At 36.4% G+C, this 21,137-nt stretch overlaps 1 protein-coding gene across 1 annotated transcript in view; it reads left to right on the forward strand.

The window, feature by feature from the left end:
• Positions 1-21,137, forward strand: part of prex2 (phosphatidylinositol-3,4,5-trisphosphate-dependent Rac exchange factor 2) — a 157,154-nt gene that overhangs the window by 115,423 nt on the left and 20,594 nt on the right. Inside the window, 2 exon segments of the mRNA XM_073830561.1 lie at positions 11,106-11,172; positions 14,197-14,387. Of these exon segments, the coding sequence (XP_073686662.1) occupies positions 11,106-11,172; positions 14,197-14,387 (258 nt within the window).

The following is a 21,137-nucleotide window of genomic DNA, read 5'->3' on the forward strand; positions in this document are numbered from 1 at the left end:
GGGCCACTGGTTTCTCAGCTGAAAAACTTTGGGTAACTGGGAGATGAGTGAAGTCTTGCTTTTGTACCTGTCCCACAAGCAGTGCTAGTTTCACCTCAAATGCTATTTTATGCTATTTTAATTTCATTTTTCATTTTCAAAATATGTCTCTGGCATTGTTCAGAGGGCCGGTCCAAATGTGGGGGCGGGCCACATTCGGCCCGCTGGCCTTAGTTTGGGGACCCCTGTCCTAAACCATCAGTCGCAGTCTCAAGTGTCTCATGTCATTGGAATCCTTGGCTCATGGATTTAATCATTGGATTTAACTAGTCCTAGGTTTTTTGCCCGATCGGAACCAAACCAGTGCGTAAAGATTCTCTGGAGAGTGAATGTCAATAATTATCCAAAAAAAGAAAAGTTGAACTTTTGACTCACTGTCGCAAAGAGACGCCAGAACGTTTGAAAGGGGCAGGGCCACTTTTTTTTAAATGCCTATAACTCCTCAATGGAATGAGATATATTCGCCAAACTCAGAACACTTACGTAAGACCTCAATCTGAGGTCACGTGAAAATTGTGGAGCTTGGCCACTTGGTGGCACTATTAATGGAAAAAACATAAAAATATCTATAACTGCACAGTCATTTGTCCTTTCAACATGTGCACAGTCTTAGTCCAAAGTGCCACAAGTGTCTATAAGGACATTTGCGTATCACAGAAAATGTGGCCGTCATTGGCCGACGAAGTTTGATCACTTGTTTGACAAAGTTAACCAAGGCCGTTTGGAACAAAACTTGGTAGGCCTGTTCAACTCACAGCCCCAAACATCTGAGAGAAATTTGAAAAAATATATAAATAAATCGGCCACTGGGGGGCAAAATAACGCATTTTTCAAGGGCATAAGCAATTGTACGTTGTGTGGTTATTCATATCATGCGATATAACTCCTCATTCCGGACAATTTTGCCTCTAGAACCATTGCTGTCAACCAAATCATTTGTTAAATGATTGAGAAGATGTCAAAAACCTACATCTGCAAAGTAGTCCTAGGAAAAAAAACATCTGGAAAAAAAAACACTGCAGTACAATTCTGTGGACTCTCTAGGTCCATAATTATTTAAAAAAATGTCCCCTTTGGGAGGCTATAAAGGGGACTTTTTGGTGCCACTGCCTTAAGCGCTCGAACCCCGGTAATCACTGCTTCAGAACACAAATTAAGATATTTTTGATAAAATCCAAAGAGCTTTCTGACAATGTTTAGACAGCAACAAATGATACATTCAAGGCCCAGAAAGGTACTAAGAACATTGTTAAAATAGTCTATTTTTGGGTGAACCCTTTAGACCACTTAAAGCGCAAAAACAAAAATATTTATTAAATACATAAAAGGCTGATGATTCAGAATTAATTATATATACATTTTTAATATTGATAAGAATGAGAAATGTTTCTTAAGCACTAAATCAGCATATCTGAATGATTTCAGAAGGATCATGTGACACTGAAGACTGAAGTGTTGGCTGCTGAAAATTCAGCTTTGTATGCACAGAAATGTATTACATTTTAAAATAGAAAACAGTTATTTTATGTAATATTACTGTTTTTACTGTGATGTACATACTTTACAAAACATGATGTACAAAACACATCTGTGTACAGTACACACACTGCAAAAATGACTCAAAAATCTTTTTAATAAAACTCTTGTTTTATGGATAAAATATCTATGGGTTACGTGAGAAGGTTCATTTGTTGCAAATATATCTGTATTTGTACTACATTAACTAACATTTACAGCACATAGCTTTGCAAGCCCTCAGAGTTGATGTCAGCTCCAGTTGTGTCTTTTCTTTTTTTTTTCGTGAAAAGCACATTTGGAGAACAGTACTCCTTTTCATGTGGAATGGAAATTAAAATAGTTTGATTACAGTTGGCACATTTAATCAAATCCACGTCTCATCTGGTAGTTTTTAAGCATTTCTAAGTCAACTTTATGTCCAGTTCATGTTGAGTTCATCCTCGGCATCCCTTCATAAACAGAACTTCAAAGTGTGGAATCGAAACTGCTCCTAATACACCCAGTAAGTCAGCAATACAGTTAAGACCTTGATGTGGCATCCGATATTTATGCGGTGGCTGATTTTGCTGATGAAGAACAGCCAAAAAAGACTCTTTTAAGTTCTCATTTCAAGTTCTGTGGATTGTTAGATTCATTCTACAAGTTTCAGACTAAAAATACACTTGGTTTTCGATTGTTCTCCTAAACAAGGCGTTCACAGCTGATTTCAAATCTAAACTCCACATGCCCACAAGTTCTTTGTTTTTTACTGGGTTACTGAAGTGCGACTTGTTTGTAGTGGTCTCTGCGGCGCGACTCATGTGGATGTGGTGGGTTTGATACAGATGGATAGCTCGTTCTTGTAGCACTCTGGCCCTGTGTCGGGTTTCTGCATTGTGGGATGTGTGTGTTAGACAGCTGGATTAATGGCTGTACTTATCAGCCGGTAAAAACTCTTCTCTTGGCTAATCACATGTCTCGAAGTGAAATCGGTTGAGTGGTCTGGCCCCAATGGGAAGACACCTAAACGTGTTTAAGCTCAAATATGTTTGTGTGTATCTGTTAGATTGCGTTTGTGCCAGCTTGTAACGAACCAGCATGACATCATGTTTGCAAATCTGTTTGTAATTAGTCAAGGGTTGTTCAGGTCATGCTTTGGGTCATGATGGCAGTTGAGATCCAATGCTATTTGTAGATTTATTGGTCTACTTAAAGGCATGATGGCCTGGCAGCCTGATAATGACCGTGATGCAATGGTGAGCCTCAGAGAAACCAAATAAAAACAAACCACATTGGCAAAGGTCACAATATCAGCCAAACTAAAATTAAATGTTGGATCAGTGGTGTAGAGGAAAAAATGAATTTAATTTAGGCAAATATTGACTGTATTCTGAATGATAATTGTGCTTATCTTTCAATGAGACGATCACAGTAAAGACTTTAACTGAGTGAACACCTGGCTACTTCAGTTAGTGCTGAAACCTGAAGATCACCATCAAGTTTAAGGCCCTTTGAAACCCAAGCTCTTGTTTCCTAATTTTTATAGCCTCTGTCCTCCAAATGACTTAACTGCATGATTTAAATGACACGTCAGAGCAGATAATGTTTTAGAGCCCTGTAAACGTTGCACTGCTTTTGGCCCAACAGAAATACACACTTTATATGAAAATTTGACAGTGTTAATAAAACATCAAAAATAAAAAAAAGAATAAATAAGTAAATAAAATATTCCAACAGAATACATTCATCATTGACTTTAACACTCATGTGTCTGGAAGCCCGTTTCTGCCACTGAATAAAAAATTTAAAAAGATGATTGCGACTTTTTATCTCACAATTCTGACTTTTTTTTTCGTAATTGCGAGTTTACATATCACTATTCTGACTTTTTTTCTCAGAATTGCATCAAATAAACTCGCAATTCTGACTTTTTTCTCAGAACTGTGAGATATAAACACACAACTGCGAGTTATAAAGTCAGAATTGATAGTTATAAACTCACAATTATGACTTATAAAGTCAGAATTCTGAGATATAAATTCGCAATTCCGAGAAATTAAGTAAGAATTGTGTGATATAAACTCTGAGTTTTGCGAGCAATTGTGAGTTAAGTCAGAATTGTGAGAAACAAAGTCGCAATTGCAAGAAAAAAGTCAGAATTGCTAGTTTTTATCAGAATTAAGTCAGAATTGTAAGGAAAGTCGCAATTGCGAGAAAAAAGTCAGAATTGCTTGTTTTTATCAGAATTAAGTCAAAATTGTGAGAAACAAAGTCGCAATTGTGAGAAAAAAGTCAGAATTGCTTGTTTTTATCAGAATTAAGTCAGAATTGTGAGAAACAAAGTCGCAACTGCGAGAAAAAAGTCAGAATTGCTTGTTTTTATCAGAATTAAGTCAGAATTGTGAGAAACAAAGTCGCAACTGCGAGAAAAAAGTCAGAATTGCTTGTTTTTATCAGAATTAAGTCAGAATTGTGAGAAACAAAGTCAGAATTGTGAGAAACAAAGTCGCAATTGTGAGAAAAAAGTCAGAATTGCTTGTTTTTATCAGAATTAAGTCAGAATTGTGAGAAACAAAGTCGCAATTGCGAGAAAAAAGTCAGAATTGCTTGTTTTTATCAGAATTAAGTCAGAATTGTGAGAAACAAAGTCGCAATTGTGAGAAAAAAGTCAGAATTGCTTGTTTTTATCAGAATTAAGTCAGAATTGTGAGAAACAAAGTCGCAATTGCGAGAAAAAAGTCAGAATTGCTTGTTTTTATCAGAATTAAGTCAGAATTGTGAGAAACAAAGTCGCAATTGCGAGAAAAAAGTCAGAATTGCTAGTTTTTATCAGAATTAAGTCAGAATTGTGAGAAACAAAGTCAGAATTGTGAGAAACAAAGTCGCAATTGTGAGAAAAAAGTCAGAATTGCTTGTTTTTATCAGAATTAAGTCAGAATTGTGAGAAACAAAGTCGCAATTGCGAGAAAAAAGTCAGAATTGCTAGTTTTTATCAGAATTAAGTCAGAATTGTGAGAAACAAAGTCGCAATTGCGAGAAAAAAGTCAGAATTGCTAGTTTTTATCAGAATTAAGTCAGAATTGTAAGGAAAGTCGCAATTGCGAGAAAAGTCAGAATTGCTTGTTTTTATCAGAATTAAGTCAGAATTGTGAGAAACAAAGTCGCAATTGCAAGAAAAAAGTCAGAATTGCTAGTTTTTATCAGAATTAAGTCAGAATTGTAAGGAAAGTCGCAATTGCGAGAAAAGTCAGAATTGCTTGTTTTTATCAGAATTAAGTCAGAATTGTGAGAAACAAAGTCGCAATTGTGAGAAAAAAGTCAGAATTGCTTGTTTTTATCAGAATTAAGTCAGAATTGTGAGAAACAAAGTCGCAATTGCAAGAAAAAAGTCAGAATTGCTAGTTTTTATCAGAATTAAGTCAGAATTGTAAGGAAAGTCGCAATTGCGAGAAAAGTCAGAATTGCTTGTTTTTATCAGAATTAAGTCAGAATTGTGAGAAACAAAGTCGCAATTGTGAGAAAAAAGTCAGAATTGCTTGTTTTTATCAGAATTAAGTCAGAATTGTGAGAAACAAAGTCGCAATTGCGAGAAAAAAGTTAGAATTGCTAGTTTTTATCAGAATTAAGTCAGAATTGTGAGAAACAAAGTCGCAATTGTGAAAAAAAAGTCAGAATTGCTTGTTTTTATCAGAATTAAGTCAGAATTGTGAGAAACAAAGTCGCAATTGCGAGAAAAAAGTCAGAATTGCTTGTTTTTATCAGAATTAAGTCAGAATTGTGAGAAACAATGTCGCAATTGCGAGAAAAAAGTCAGAATTGCGAGTTTATATCTCTCAATTCTGACTTTATTTCTCACAATTGTGAGTTTATATCTAGCAATTTTGTCTTTATAACTTGCATTTAATTCTCACAGTTATGTAAAAAATCAGAATCGCGAGTTTATATGATGTAATTCTGAGAAAAAGTCAGAATTGCTAGATGTAAACTCGCAACTGCAAGAAAAAAAGTCAGAATTGTGAGATAAAAAGTCGCAATTACCTTTTTTATTTTTTATTCAGTGACGGAAACGGATTTTATTTCATTTTATTTTATTTGATCTAATTTTATTTTAACTTTTATTACCACTGTCAAATTCTTAAGTTAAAGGAATAGTTCACCCAAAAATAAAAATTCTGTTATTAATTACTCACCCTCACGTTGTTCCAAACCTGTAAGACCTTTGTTCATTTTTGGAAGACAAATTAAGATATTTTTGATTAAAACAAAGGTCTTAAAACATGAAGGTAATTAATTAAGACAGAATTTTCTTTTTTTGGGTGAACTATCCCTTTAACAGCTATTGGTCCAATGACTCCCTTTTGAGTTTATGAATGTATGTAAATGTGTTTTGTTGTATTAAAAGCATATTTTAGTATAAATAATTAAAAACATTGTTGATTCAAACCAGTAAACTACTTCTATATGCATCTAAATACAACTACATACTATCATTGAGGAAGGCTGTATTCACGCATCAGTGTCTAATCATGCCCTGGGTAATGCTTGTGAAATACTGTAGGGCCAAAAGTGATGTTTTTTTTTAGGATTTAAGATGAAACAGTGGCTGCAATTTGCTTTTAGGCCCATCTTTGGATCCTGTCCAGCATTTCCATTAAAGTCTCTCATAAGAGCCCATGGAGAGAAAACACAGGCCATCAGTTACTGCACAGTGTGCCTTAAAGGAAAGACCACTGCTGAGTTACGACTCCTGCAGGAGGGTCCCACATTCACCACACACAGACCAGTACAGCAGAGCGCATTCTAATAGAGATAACACTGTCCTCTGTTTTAATGGATTACATTTGCCTGCATGAATAGCAGCCATTAATCGCAGTAAGCCCACCAGAACCAGAAAACATTTTCACAGCACAGGGGGTTTTGATGGTATGCTCTGCCTTCGATGAAATTTTATGCTTCTTGACTCGGAGATCTTAGTATAAGTGTATTCTTTTTTCTTTTTTTCTTCCTTTACTTTAGTAGAAATAACGTAAAATGTAACTGCTAGCAGCGATTACTGGGCTCAAGCCTTTCAAGGCCTTAAAAAAAAATTATATGAAAAAAGAAATTATTTAGCAAGCCTATAACCACATAAAACAATGATTTAAATATGCTTTTTTGGCAAATCCAGGTAATTTACTATAGAAATATTATGTTTTCTAACTGTTATGACTGTTATAGTGCCAGCTGTGGTCCGATCTCCTTAAAACTTTGCATGCTTGTTTAGAATCACCTGTCGCATGTGCTCACCAGGTTTCGTGAAGTTTTGAGTTTTCCTTTAGGCTTTATAGGATTTTGGGTAAATTTGGACAGGCCCCTTTTCTAAATGACCCCATTATAGTTTCCCAAAGAGTACATTTCAACATTTTTTTAGATATCTATTGACCTAGAGAGTCCATAGAATTGTACTGAAGTGTTTATTTTCCAGGGACTTAGGACAAGTTTGCAAGTTATTTTTTTGTTTAGTTTTTTTTACATCTGCTTAATCATTTAACAAATGATTTAATTGACAGAAGTGGTTCTAGAGGCAAAGTTGTCCGGAATTAAGAGTTCTATCATATGATGCGAATATTGCGTGGCTGTCCAAAAAAACATGCAACATAACATTGTTTACGCCCTTAAAATGCAATTTCACCCCCAGTGGCCGTGGCCGATTTCTTCCAAATTTCTTACAGAACTTTAGGGTTGTGAGTCTAAAAGGCCCACTGAGTTTAGTTTCGATCGGCCTCCTTGTCTAATAGGTGCTCAAACTTCATCAGCCAATGGCAACCATAGTTTTTTGAGATACGCAAAATGTCCTCATAGACACTTGTGGCACTTTGGACCAAGACCATATTCAGCGATTTTTATGTTAATAGGACAAATGGTTGCATAGGTATAGCCATTTTTATGTTTTTCCCCTCTTATAGCGCCACCAAGTGGCCAAGCTCCATGATTTTTGTCCTGTGACCTCAGTTTGAGCTCTTACATAATTGTTCTGAGTTCAGGAGTTATAGGCATTTTATTTAAAGTGGCCCTGTCCCTTTCGAACTGTTTGGCGTACTTTTGCAACAGTAAGTCAAATGTTTAACTTTATTTAGATAATTATTGATATATACTCTCCAGAGAGTCTTTCTGAACTAGTTTGGTTCTGATCGGGCGAAAAACCTAGGACTAGTTCGCAAAAGTAGGTTTTTCCAAAAAATCCAAAATAAATTTTGCCAGGCTCACGATCAAATTTAAGGTTGAGCCAAGGATTCCAACAAGATATGACTCTTGAGCCTGCAACTGATGGTTTAGGAGTTATGAGCGATTTTGATCACTGTAGCGCCCCCGTCAGGCCGATTGGGGCGAGCCTTGGTGAAGTTGTTGGGGGTGTGCGTACTACCATCCCTCCAAGTTTCAAGCCTCTACGACTTATGGTTTGATCTGCACAATCATTTTTATGTGGAGATTGCTGATCCTTGGTCATTCTAACAATTACAATAGGGTTTCAGTGCTACTCACTTGAAACCCTAAGAAAAATGTACGATGGGATTTTGTGGGAAAATCTCATGCCCCTATGTACACCTTTATACACACCCCCTGTCAGTGCAGTGTTCTCAGTAGTGATGGCATGTTGGCATGAGTTGTTGTCTCTACTGTGAAACTGAACAGCGGATGGGCGATTGATCTAGTAACATAAATCGTCAGCTCCATCTGGTGCTGCTTGAGGCCGCCAGACTTGGATGTTTGGTTTTGTGATGCGTGAAGACTCGCTTTGCCCGTCTGGTGTGTGGTACTTTGAGTAACACAGCAGGCTATTGTTTTACATCAGTGGACTCTTTAGTCACAGTCTGAAGTGAGGGGTGCAATACATCAAACTGTACTAGTGTAGAAAAATCAGGACGTGAACCACAGCGACTTGAAGCAATAGTTCACACAAAAATGAAATTTCCTGAATATACTCACTCTCAGGCCATCAAAGATGTAGATGAGTGTGTTGCTTCACCAGAACAAGTTTGGAGAAGTTTCAGCATCACCAATGGAAGTGCAGTGAATGGGTGCCGTCAGAGTGAGAGTGCAAAAATTAATGGATTTGTTTCTTACTAAAACACAGATTTTTGCCTACAAAACATTAAATGATGGACTGGAGTCGTATGGATTACTTGTGGATTATTGTGATGTTTTTATAACTGTTTGGACTCATTCTGACGGCACCCATTCACTGCAGAGGATCCATTGGTGAGCAAGTGATGCTAAAACATCACTCCAAATTTCTGCAAATCTTTTCAGATGAAGAAACAAACTCTTCCACATCTTGGATAGCTAGGATGACTAAATTTAAAAAATGTAAGTAAACTTTTACCGGTGTAGCACAACTTTTGTTCTTTATTACCACGCCATAATACATTGTGTTTGGCTTTTATACTTTTCTGTTATAAAGAATCCTTGATAGATTTCATTCAAACGTAGCGTGACCCAGGGTTACAGAGCTCTTTTCCGCTCTGAAATGACCAGGCAAGGACATCTTTGGAGACTTTGCTGATGGATGTGGCCGCGGCTTACTCTGAGACTTTAGGCCATCTGCAGGAAGGGTGACACAGACTAAAACTTCAGAGGCTGGAACTTCACATAAATGATCAAGCAGCCGGCACAGAACTGCTGGATTGTGAAGGTCTTCTTGTGTCGGCAGCCTGCGAGGCATTTATCTTCCTGACTGAAATTACAGAGTTCATTTTCTTTTGCCTTGTCCCATTCTCTTTATTTTTCTCTCTTTTCTACACTCTGTTGTAGTCAGGGTCAGTAAACGTCAATAAATATACAGTATATATATTTTTAGAAATTTTTAATCGTATCTTTATTGATTTAGTTTCCTTTTTAAATCAAATGGTAAACTTGTGACTGTTATTTTACCTTGAAAGCTGACAAAGGTCTGAATTGTAATGTAGCTTTAGTTATGGCATTCGACGAAGGTCAAAATAAATGAGAAAGGTAATGAAACGATAGTATAGGGGTTTTATTTTTTCCCACAAAAAAATCAGTTTTTTTCTGGATTCAGTTTTTTTCTATTTTATTTTTTTCTATTCAGTTTAACAGCAATTTATTAAAAAATCTAACAACAATTACATTTTAAGGCCTTTTGAAATATGTTTTTTTTTTCTCAAATTCTGTTTTATTTTACACAGCATTGAAATGGCTACAATGGCTATTGAAGTCCAGCAGCAGCTGAATTGGTGCATAGCGGCCTTGGTAGATGTTTCTAAAGCAATTAACCTCCAATAGTGTTTGTTTGCGCTTTGCAGGATGTGTTGCGTGCTGCTTAATGAAATGAAGATGAAAATCCTTTTGTACATCAGCGAAATTAGTGTTTAAAGCTCTTAGTGCTTAAAGCTGATGGCCTCAGGGTGTTTCCAAAGAACTTTGCTTAATGCTTTCGATTACGCTAACTTGAGCTGCCTCGATTAGTATGCAGGGTGAGTAGGATCTTATGACAGTAGCTCAAGACTCCGAGTATGTGTGCGTTTATTCCCTTGAGAGAGAGAGAATACCTGTATAGTCTGCGGTTGTAAACATCATTTGGCTTTATTAATAGTCTCTAATAGTGCCACACTTCTGGTTTCACATTACCATATCATCTGCTCCAATCAGTGAAGGATTAATATCTTTGACTAATTAACAATAATATTAATGCCGCGTCAAATGAGAATATCATCGTGATAAATCTCTCCCTGGCTGGGTGCAGATGGTAGATTAATTTACCTGACAATAAACATGTGCTGCAATATGCCACAGAACCAACATAATTGTTCCTCTTTATAGGGGTGATAGGTTGATTTATAATGTAAAATCAGCTTTTTCTGGTTCATTCTATTAACTCTATACTATATATGTGACCCTGGACCACAAAACCAGTCATAAGGGTCACTTATTTTTGAAAGCTGAATACATAAGCTTTTCTATTGATGTATGGTTTGTTACTTGTATGCAAAACATTACAATACTGAGAAAACTGCCTGTAAAGTTGTCCAAATGAAGTTCTTAGCAATGCATATTACTAATCAAAAAATAAGTTTTGATATATTTACGGTAGGAAATTTACAAAATATCTTCATGGAACATGATCATTATTTGATATCCTAATGATTTTTGGCATAAAAGAAAAATCAATAATTTTGACCCATACAAATATACCTGTGCTACCTAAGACTGGTTTTGTGGTCCAGGGTCACATATAAACAAAATAAAATAATAAAAAGTACTTTTTTTTTAAACACATAATTGTATTAACCAGAATACCATCACATTCATTCTCTGTCAACTACTCTACTGCCACCTATGTCTGTTATGCTTACTGCAGACAGTAATTGACATCTGGAATGGATCCCAGAGTACTTTAGATGTGTTGTTTCAAAATAGAGTTCCCAGTTGCTTTGTTTGTAGACTGAAGAATTCTTACAACCTTTCGTTTTATGTAAATCAAATCCCATATTAAGTTACAGCGCATCCTGTGTTGCTTATATATGGGATCGTTTCTCTTCTTACACTAACTTGTCTGTATTACTCATCCGTAGGGCCTTTTATCTGGATAAATCGAACCTTACCCCCAGCTCGGCTCCCAAAGCAGCTTTCATAGACAAGGTATGTGCCATCACTTACTATACGATCTCCAGGAACTTGTGGCAAATCTGTGTTTATGTCAGTACAGTGAAGTTAGTTGTTTATTAATGCATTCATGCATTTATTGATTCTCAATAATGAAAAAAGGAACCTGCTGAGATAATGACATTTGTCATTAATTGCTCACCTTCATTTTGTTCCAAACCCCTGTTCTTATTGTTTTATTGAAACACAAAAGGTCAAGAATCTTCACACAGTCACTCAACAGTTTAATCAAGAATGACTTGTTAATCAGATTTAGTTTAACACAAGAAACGAATCAGTCTAATTCATAAATGATTTGTTCTTTTGAGTCAAGTGAAGCAGTTGATCCAATTCACAAACTAGGCTGAAGGATTCATTCATGAATCAGACTGATCCAAGCCTCGAGTTCAACTCAAAAATGAAAATTCAGTCATTAATTACTCACCCCCATGTCGTTCCAAACTTGTAAGACCTTTGTTCATCTTCATAACACAAATTAAGATATTTTTGATGGGATCTGAGAGCTGCTTGACCCTGCATAGACCAACACAACTGATACATTCAAGACGTAAAAAGGTAGTAAGAACATTGTTAAAATAGTCCATGTGACATCAGTGGTTCAACCGTAATGTTATGAAGCCACACATTTCGTCATATTTTTTTTGTTAAGCTCTCGGATTTCATCAAAAATATTTGAAATTGTGTTTCAAAGATAAGCAAAGGTCTTATGGGTTTGGAACGACATGAAAGTGATTAATTAATGACAGAATTAGTTCATTTTTGGGTAAACGATCCCTTTAAATGTTCTTAATAGCAATTGATTGTTCTATGAAGAAACTTTAAAGAGCAAGTCATATGTTTAATTGTCCTAATATTGTTTAAGTCCCCTAAACAGGTTTAAATGCATCTAAGGCTTAAAAACATTGTAATTTTCTCAGAATATACATTTATACATAGAGTCATTTGTCGATGATTTCGACACCAGCTATAAGTGTAATGTTTGTAAACCCCTCCCTCATATAAGCCTACTCTACTCTGATTGGTCAACTGGCCAAGTCTGTTGCGATTGGCACAGAAAGAAGTATTTGAGCAAGTTAGCGAGCGCTACCATCTGTATTGTCAAGTCCATGTTCCAACGACCCCAATAACGTCATATTTAGCTTTTGGAATGAATTTTTGAAAAACACTTATGCAAGCTAATCATGCCCACAGCCAAAAAAAAATAAAAAAAAAATAAAATAGTGGATACGTTAGCCGAGTGCTAACATGGCTAACTGATGCTAATCTTTACATTTTCATTCTTTATTATTAAACTAAATAATTAGAACAACAACAGTTTATATTAATCAACACATTCTTATGAAATAGTGGGTTCACAGCGAATTATCAGAACTATTTCAGTAAGACAGTAATATCATGGTTTACATCACATATTAGCACAAAAAAGAGATATTTTAGAAACTGGGATATTATTCCTGAATGACAACGATTCAGTGGTGTCTATCCACTGACGCTTACGATGTCAACAGGTGTTAAAGACATTCATGCTGCTGCTGATTCATAAAGAGCAACACAAACAGTCTTTTCAACCACATAATGAATATTATTTCTGTGTTACAAACATTTAAATAATCGAAGTGCTGGGATAAAAGTTTATAGTTTGGGTATAAACACTTATTGCCTAGAGTAGCGATCAAAATGGAAGTATCGTAACTTTTGTATGTATTGTAACGCTTATCCTCTTCCGCCAGGAGGTGACGACAACTGCGCGTTTAAAAAAGTATTTAAATTCAGGAGATTGCAATAGTGAAACAAATCTTTATATATTGAGACACTGACATTTTTCAAAAATTTGATCGAATATATTTTTAAAAAGACTTAAGCAATAAACATTTCTAATCTTTTTTCTTCAGAATCTCGAGAGAATCGTGATCTCCAATTTTTTTTAAAAATCGTGATTTTCATTTATCCGTAATCATGCAGCTTTAGTTTACATGTTTATTACTGCATATAATTCATTAAGATAGAAGTTTAATTTCATAAAGTACAAGTTCATATCAAAATGCATCTATATTTTTTGCATTTTGTGTTTAAGAAAATACTATTTTCACTATATATTTCATAGAGGATTTCTTTAAAAAAAAGTTTAAAAATCTCATCTTGTCTCGTTCTTGTGAACCCAATCTCGTGTCTCGTCTCGTCTCATGGGATAAGTTTCTCGTCACACCCCAATACATAATGTATCAATCGTACAGGTTGTGGTTCGGAGACGCTTGTTAGTTCAAATAAAGAAAATTAAAAACCAAAGAAGATAAAAGCAAAGAATAGAGAAGCAGTTATTGCTAAAATGCTGAGCACACAACAAAAGGTTTTGAATTGTATTCCTGTGGTATCGTGAAAAAAATATAATTTTAACCACTGATTCCTCACATCATCAGCTTTCAGCAATGAAAACAAAACAAATTTGCTTTTACAGCACAGGACACAGCGTCTTCCTTACATGATGTAAACAGACTAACTAGCGGAAGTGTTTGTGGGTAGGCAGGGATTATGCTAATGTGTATGCAGTGACGCAGATCGATAACCGGCAGAAGATTCGAAAGCATGACGACTCGTTAAGGCAAATCTGAGTCGACTTTTTCTTTTGAGAGAAAATATCTTTATGTATTAATGCACTTTCTTGATTAACAACTATGCATGCTGTTTACATTGAAGGATAGCTAAGTTAACTGCAAAAATATATTTTCCAAATTCCCATATGACCAGCTCTTTAACATCCATGGAATCTTTCCTTTTTACAAAACGTCCTTTATAGTAGAGAAAGGGTCTTTGGATTATTAAAATGCTCCTTCTACTAAGAAAAAAATAGGTTATTCTATGCTATCGCTGTGAAAGCCTTCTACTGGAACTTTTATTTTTCAGACCATGGGTTTGGAACATCAGATTGTGATTAAATGATAACAGAGTTATCTCATTGAATGTTGTTGTGGTGTTATTCTATTACTCTTTCTCTCTTTGTAGCTGATGCGTCCTCTGAATGCTCTGGATGAGTTGTACAGACTGATGGAAAGTTTTATCTCGTGTCGGCGGACGGCTGCGTGCCAGTTCACAGCCTGTGGAGCGTCTGGAGTTGGGCTGCTCACCGTGGCCTCGGAGCTGTGCAGCCGCTTGGGAGCGTGTCACATCGTCATGTGTAACAGCGGAGTACACCGGTCAGCCTGGGTTACACACATACACTCACACTCCCCCTTTCCCTTCTGTCCGACAGGCATCAGGCATTCGCCAGGGACTCTGTCTAAGTGGAACGTTTCTGTTTTTTCCTTTCTGTCTGTAGCTCAGAGCAATTTACTTCCTGTCACTTATGTCTTTTATCCTGTTTTCCTCTCCTCGGCCTCTTTTTTTTTGGATTCTGTTGCAGTCTTTCTCTCTTTTGGTCTCTCTTCCTTGTACCATCTAATATTCAATTTCCTCTTTTGTATGAATATGTAATAATCCTCATTACATGCTCATGTATCATTCCATAAATATACCTTTCGCTGCACTAATCATTCATCCAAAGCAATCATGAATATTCAGGGTCTCAGTTCTACATTTAGAAGGTCTCGCTTAATCCATCTTTTCAGAGATGGTCCAGACAGCTCTATTTCTCTAAGGGTTCATTTGTGAATCTCAGCTGAAGGGACATATTTTATTTCACTCAAGGACACTTTTAGTATCACCCAGAGCTGTTGTACAGTACTTATTTTACGAAAACCAACAGTTCATCGGTTCTTTTGTTATTCATTTTCAGTTTCAAGTGTCTGTGCATCCTTGCAGTGCCTTTCATAGGCCTTGTTATTTTAGAGCTTACAAGGTAGCACTGTATTTTTGTTGAAGACATCTCGCTACCATTCAAAAGTCATTACATCGATTGAATGTTGAGCATTCAAAATGTAGCCAACAACGAATAACACTATCAATATAGTTGCATGCTAAATTTTGATAGGTTTTCTTTCAATCCATTGGTTGAATATGAATTGAATCGGCCACAATACACAGGAAGTTGAACTGAAATTTGAATTAGAATAACATAAAGTGGAATGGCATTCATGGAAATGAATTGTTCTTTCACCCCAGTCTAAGACTTGTATGGTCTAATATAACATAAATTATTTCTTTTACTGAAATATGTAGTAGAAAACCCATAAAGTTTTATGTCATTTCAAAAATCCTCATCATTTTATACATATTTTGGCCTATGGGGGGGGCTCCATTATTTCGATAACCTGAAATGGTTGCACTCAGTGAGCTACTGGCACTACCTGTTGCAAATTTTACCGCAACACAAGTCGGAATATAAAATACTGATACGATGACACATTGTGCGGCTTTTGGTTGTAATTTTCAGTCAAAGGGCAACAAGAGAAGCAATGTAAGTCTTCACTGCTTTCCTAGCGATAAGACGAGGAGAAAAAATGGGAAGATGCCTGTGGACGAATAAAACTTCCCAAAGACCTGCGTCTTTGTTCTCTCCACTTTAGCCCTGATGCCTTTGAGGCTTTTAGTCGACCATAGCTACTGAAAGAGCTTACAAATGGCAGAGACAAGAAATGCTAGATGCCATCCTGGCAGGATGTAAACATGCCAACGCTCGTCATGATGCCGCAGCCTCAGAAAGAGTTTCTCAGTGTGGATTTCATTTAAAATCCAGGGGCGTTTAGACTCCTTCTGAGGAAATCAATGGTAAGGCATTTGGTTTAAGCATATGCTTATATCCATGGCATGACATATAAGCTCTTTCAGTAGCTGTGGTCGTTGTGTCACTATTTTATTTTCCAAGTTGTGCTGCGGTAAAAATAGCAATAGCCAGTAGCTCTCGTGTGCAACTCTTTCATGTCATCGAAATAACGACGCCCCCCAAAGTCCAAAATATGTATAAATGTGGATTTTTTAAAATAACGTAAATCTTTCATGGGTTTTCTACTACATATTTCAGTAAGAGACATCATTTATGTTATTTTAAGCCATACAAGTCTTCTTTGAGTCTCTATGGGCATGAAATTTGTGCCCACTTTTCTTAGCAAAATTGCTTGGAAGTTGATTGGAATCATTTTTGAAGTGCAAAGTCAATTCCAAAGATGCCCAGTTGGATTTAAAGTCTAGTTTTGACTGGGCCACTCCAGGAAATTACCCTTGTTGTTTCAGTGTGGCTATTCTTGTATTCTTCGGGATATTGTTCTGTTGAAAGATTTACATTTCTCGCTGCAGTTGTTCTCATCTTATGAGTTTTTCCTGATGTTTCACCCATCACTGTCTGGAGGACTGCAACTCTTTTAGATTTGATTTAAAATTTTTATAGGCCTCTTGGTGGCATCACTGGGTGAAAACTTTTGAACGGAATGAGAATGTGTACATTTTTTTTTTCATTTACTACTGCCCTTCAGAAGATACAGAAGATACTTACATGTTCCCCAGAAGACAAAATCAAGTAATTTACCCTGATCTTCAATTCAAAAAGTTTTCACCCCCCCAGCTCTTACTATACTATATGTAAACGTTTGATTTAAAATTTGTATAGACCTCTTGGTGGCATCACATACTCCAGCTCTCTTTGCCTAGATACTGAGTTTTGGAGGACTGCCAGTTCTGAGAAGATTTACATTCAGTCACGTTTGTAATGGTGAGCTTTACAGTGTGTTAGAGATATTCATTGGCACCATTTTTTATATCCTTTCCCTGGCAGGGAATTTTCAAGACCTTTGTCACAAATCTGCTTGGAAAGATCTTTCACCTTCATTTGACCAAATAGGGGTGTTCCCAGAGAGGGTGAGACAATTTGCTAACAACTTAAGAAGCAGAAAATGCCCAATCATGGCTTTTTTCTTTAGAGAAATTAGCTTCCATTTGTAATTTACTTTGTAAAATGTCCATGTGTCATTGTTTTGGCATTGATTCTCAGTATGTGGAAAAGAACAGGAGGGTGTTGACTTTTATTGCCACTGTATGTCACTGCAATGGTATTTCAGTCTCAATTTCAAGGCCCTACACATGGCAACAGACGCACATGCATGCTGCTCTTTGAGTGGCACTTTAATGCAGTGTATTGGATAAAAGCAGCATGAAATGTTCGCAGCATTGTGTGTGTTGGTTTAGGTGTGACTAACTCACATTTGTACGCCAGGGCAATTACAGGCCACATCTCAGCTTTAGTGAAGCCGCAGGTGCTCAGACCTGCCACGGATACGGTGAATTCAGCCTTGTTTACCCCTCTAAACATGCCTTCATCAAACAAACTCTCTCTTTATTTAACCTGCTTTTGCTCATAACCAACCGATAGTTCCGGATTATTCTGCTTATAACATGGTTTGGGGAATTTTCTATATTTATAGTTTTTTTTCAAGCCCGTTTTCTTAATAGTAGCTAAATAGAAGTTGCGTTAAATAGATTTAGGCAGGAAATGTCAGAGAATTAATTTCATAGAGTACAATTTCAGATGTGGTTAACCTGGTATAAAGGGGGATAGTTCACCCAAAAATGAAAATAATGTTTTCATATACTCAACCTCAAGTGGTTTCAAACCTGTATGAGTTTCTTTCTTCTGAGGAGAAAATTCTCTTCACAAGCGAAAATAATAGTTGAATTTATAAAAATGAATCCCGTTTGAAAGTTTATATACATGTTGTTTTTCAGCATTTTTGTGAATTTGAATCCTTTCCAACAATGACTGTTTGGTTTTAAGATCCATCTTTTCACATTGAAGACAACTGAGGGACTCATATGCAACTATTACAGAAGGTTCACACACTCACAAATGCTTTAATAGAAAAAACGATGCATTAAGAGCCGGGGGGTGAAAACTTTTGAACGGAATTTTACTGCTTTGTTTTTTCCTTCTGAAGCATCAGTGAGCATTTGAACCATCTGTAATAGTTGCATATGAGTCCCTCAGTTGTCCTCAGTGTAAAAAATATGGATCTCAAAATCATACAGTAATTGTTGGAAATGGCTCAAATAAACAAAAATGCTGAAAAACAACACAGTATAAGAATTAAGAATATGTACACTTTTGAACGGGGTCATTTTTATAAATTTAACTATTATTTTCTCTTGTGGACTATATGTAAATGTCTTTTATGCGAAATATCTTATTCAGGTCAGTAGTAAATAAAAAATAACATGCATTATAACTCTTATTTTGGTAAAGTAATTAACATTTTGTAGATTCTGCTCTTGTGTTCAGCAATTCATGCAAGCTTGGAACAACTTAAGGGTGAGTAATCAATGACAGAATTTTTCCTTTTGAGTGAACTATTCCTATAATAAAACACAGATATGCCGAGCATCAGCATTTCATAATGTGCTTCTATTTATACATCCTTTTGTCTGACAAACGGTCTCAATCAACCGACAAAATGTGCCAGTTCCTGCTTTTAATGAAATTAAATAGTTGCAGAGAGGCACAAGCTTTGCTTGAAAGCGCCTACCTGCCAAATGTGGCTGAAGTTAAGCGAGAGCTGATGTTTATTTTATGGCTAAATTTCATTCGCCAAGGTGTTGCAGAGGTCCAATTTCAGTATAAAGTTGTTCTAAATTTACTGGTTTCCTACAAAGTAGGAAAGTAAGAACACTGTTTAAAGTAGGTGTGTGATGAGAAATCACATTTTCCTTGACATTTTGAAGTACTGCAAATGAGTTCAGTGCACTGTGAAAACACAGTGACTTTCAGAACAGCAGATTTCCTGATCTACCTTTGCTCAGAAACAGCAATAAGGTGGTATGAACTAAATAGGATAGACACTATTAGCCACAAAAGTAAAATATGTGAAAATCCCCCCATTTTATGCTGTTTCAGGCTTTGTGTAGCACCTACAACTCTGCACATCCTTTCAAAGTCTTAGGAAAGAGAAGCTGAAGTTATTTTGAATAAGGTTCCCAATCAGTTTAACAGTTTGTGAAGCACATTTCCGCACACTGTAAAGCAGGCTTTGACTTTTATTGAGGGATGAAGCTCTGCAAACTTTATTGAACCTAACTGTAAACCCAAAAGGCTCAAAAAACTGCATTATGACAGTTTTTGGCACAAAAATCCTGGACTAACCTCATAAGCAGACCTCATAGGAAAAGAACAACATTATAGTTAAATTCACTACTATACTTTTTTTCAATGTACTTTAACCATCTGTCCTACTCTTAGAGCATAAGTAGTTCATAAGTCTCTACAGAGCTCCATAAATGTGCTCAAATGTCATTATCCCCACCTTGGGATATTTGATCTTTCATTATATTCCCCTATTATGACCAATATCTACTTTCTCTCCCATATACAGTCTCTCTAGTCCATCTGTCCATTCCCGGAGTCACATTTACAGTAATTGTGTGCTGTAAATCAGACTTTCACATCTGCTGGTTGCTTGATGTGTAGCGTATAGCAGTCCTCCCTTAAGAATACCAGACACATTTGATGAGTCTCTTTCACATTTTGTACGTCAGCAGAAGAGTTCAGAGCGCTTGTTTTATGAAGAGCCAGTAAATGCCATCACACAGGTCTTCCCTCAGGCCAGTTGGCTCAGTATTAAGCTAGCTTTGATTCACTATGGCTGATATCACACAGGAGCTCCTGCTGTGGCTCCCACCTCTGAGTATCACTTTAAAAGGTACTTATGTATTGGAAAATTTTAAACAGGGTAGTTCACTCAAAAATGAACATTTTGTCATGAATCACTCGCCCACATAATCCACTTATAATTGTTTGCTCTTCAAGATATCTTCTTTTATGTTTTGGTGTCATGAAGAATTTGTTTTGAATATTGAGTCTTGAGCCTTCCATGTAGCCTAGAATCTAGACGCGCCCCTAGCGGCAGCAAATTACATTTGCTTCTAAGGTCAGTCTAGTTACTCTCAATTCACTTAAATTTCCGAAAAATCCAAGATGTACCGGGCCAATCACGAGTCGGTGGGCGGGCTTAACATGATGACGTCTGACCTGCGACCATAAATTCAGTCAGACATGAATTCCTGGTTCCGTGAATTAAGCGTGGAAAACTGAACAGTATTTATGTATTTTTTTACTTTTGATACACAGCCACGTCCATGTGTCCTGAGCAGGAGCTCGTTACATCTGAACGCGCTGTGGTGTAGAATACGCAAACACCGGAAGCGATCTGTGGCGTGTATACGACACTCATTGTTTACACAGCACAAGAGATTGTGGATATAGCGGCTATTCAAAATGGTAATTACTTGCGCTTGTCCTGGTTGTTCAAACCCATTTAAAGCTGAAAAAGATTACGTTTGCTTGCGCAAACTCATCCTGGACTTTTTTTTTTTTTTTTTACATATTTCCCCTTTCGGTGTTTGCGTATACTACATCAAAGCGCGTTCACATGTGACGAGTCGAATCATAGATATGCTAAACTCGTGCTCATGACAGATGGACGTGGGTTTGTATCAAAGGTAAAAAGAAAATTATATAAATACTGTTCATTTTCTTGCAAAAACCGATCGTTTCGTGTCTTAGGACATCAATGTATCGTCACGAGCCGCAGGGTGTAATTTGGATTTGTCTGTGCATGTTTTTGTTTACTTTTAAAGGTTTTGTGCCCATCTATGTCTATTATTTAGCTGACAGACTGCACACAGTGCACTGATTTTTGTTAAAAATCTTCGTCGCTCTGACTACGTCACCTGGCCGACTAAGTCTCTGATTGGTTGTAGCGCTATCCTATTGCGTGGAGAGGAGTTTGAAAGACAACCGTTTATCCCACCCCTCCGGTTGAGCCCTGTCTATGGAGAGTGCCCAGACCCTACATTTATGTGGGTCTGGCTTGCCAGGCTACCTTCCATGTGCTTGATCGAAAAATTCTAAAAATAATTAATATTATATATTAAATAGTAAATAAAACGACTTTTAAACCAAATTTGTTTAATAAAAAAAATTATATATATATATATATATTATATATATATATATATATATATTATAT

Source organism: Garra rufa, chromosome 24 (genome assembly GCF_049309525.1).
Source record: "Garra rufa chromosome 24, GarRuf1.0, whole genome shotgun sequence".
NCBI classification, from domain to species: Eukaryota; Metazoa; Chordata; class Actinopteri; order Cypriniformes; family Cyprinidae; genus Garra; species Garra rufa.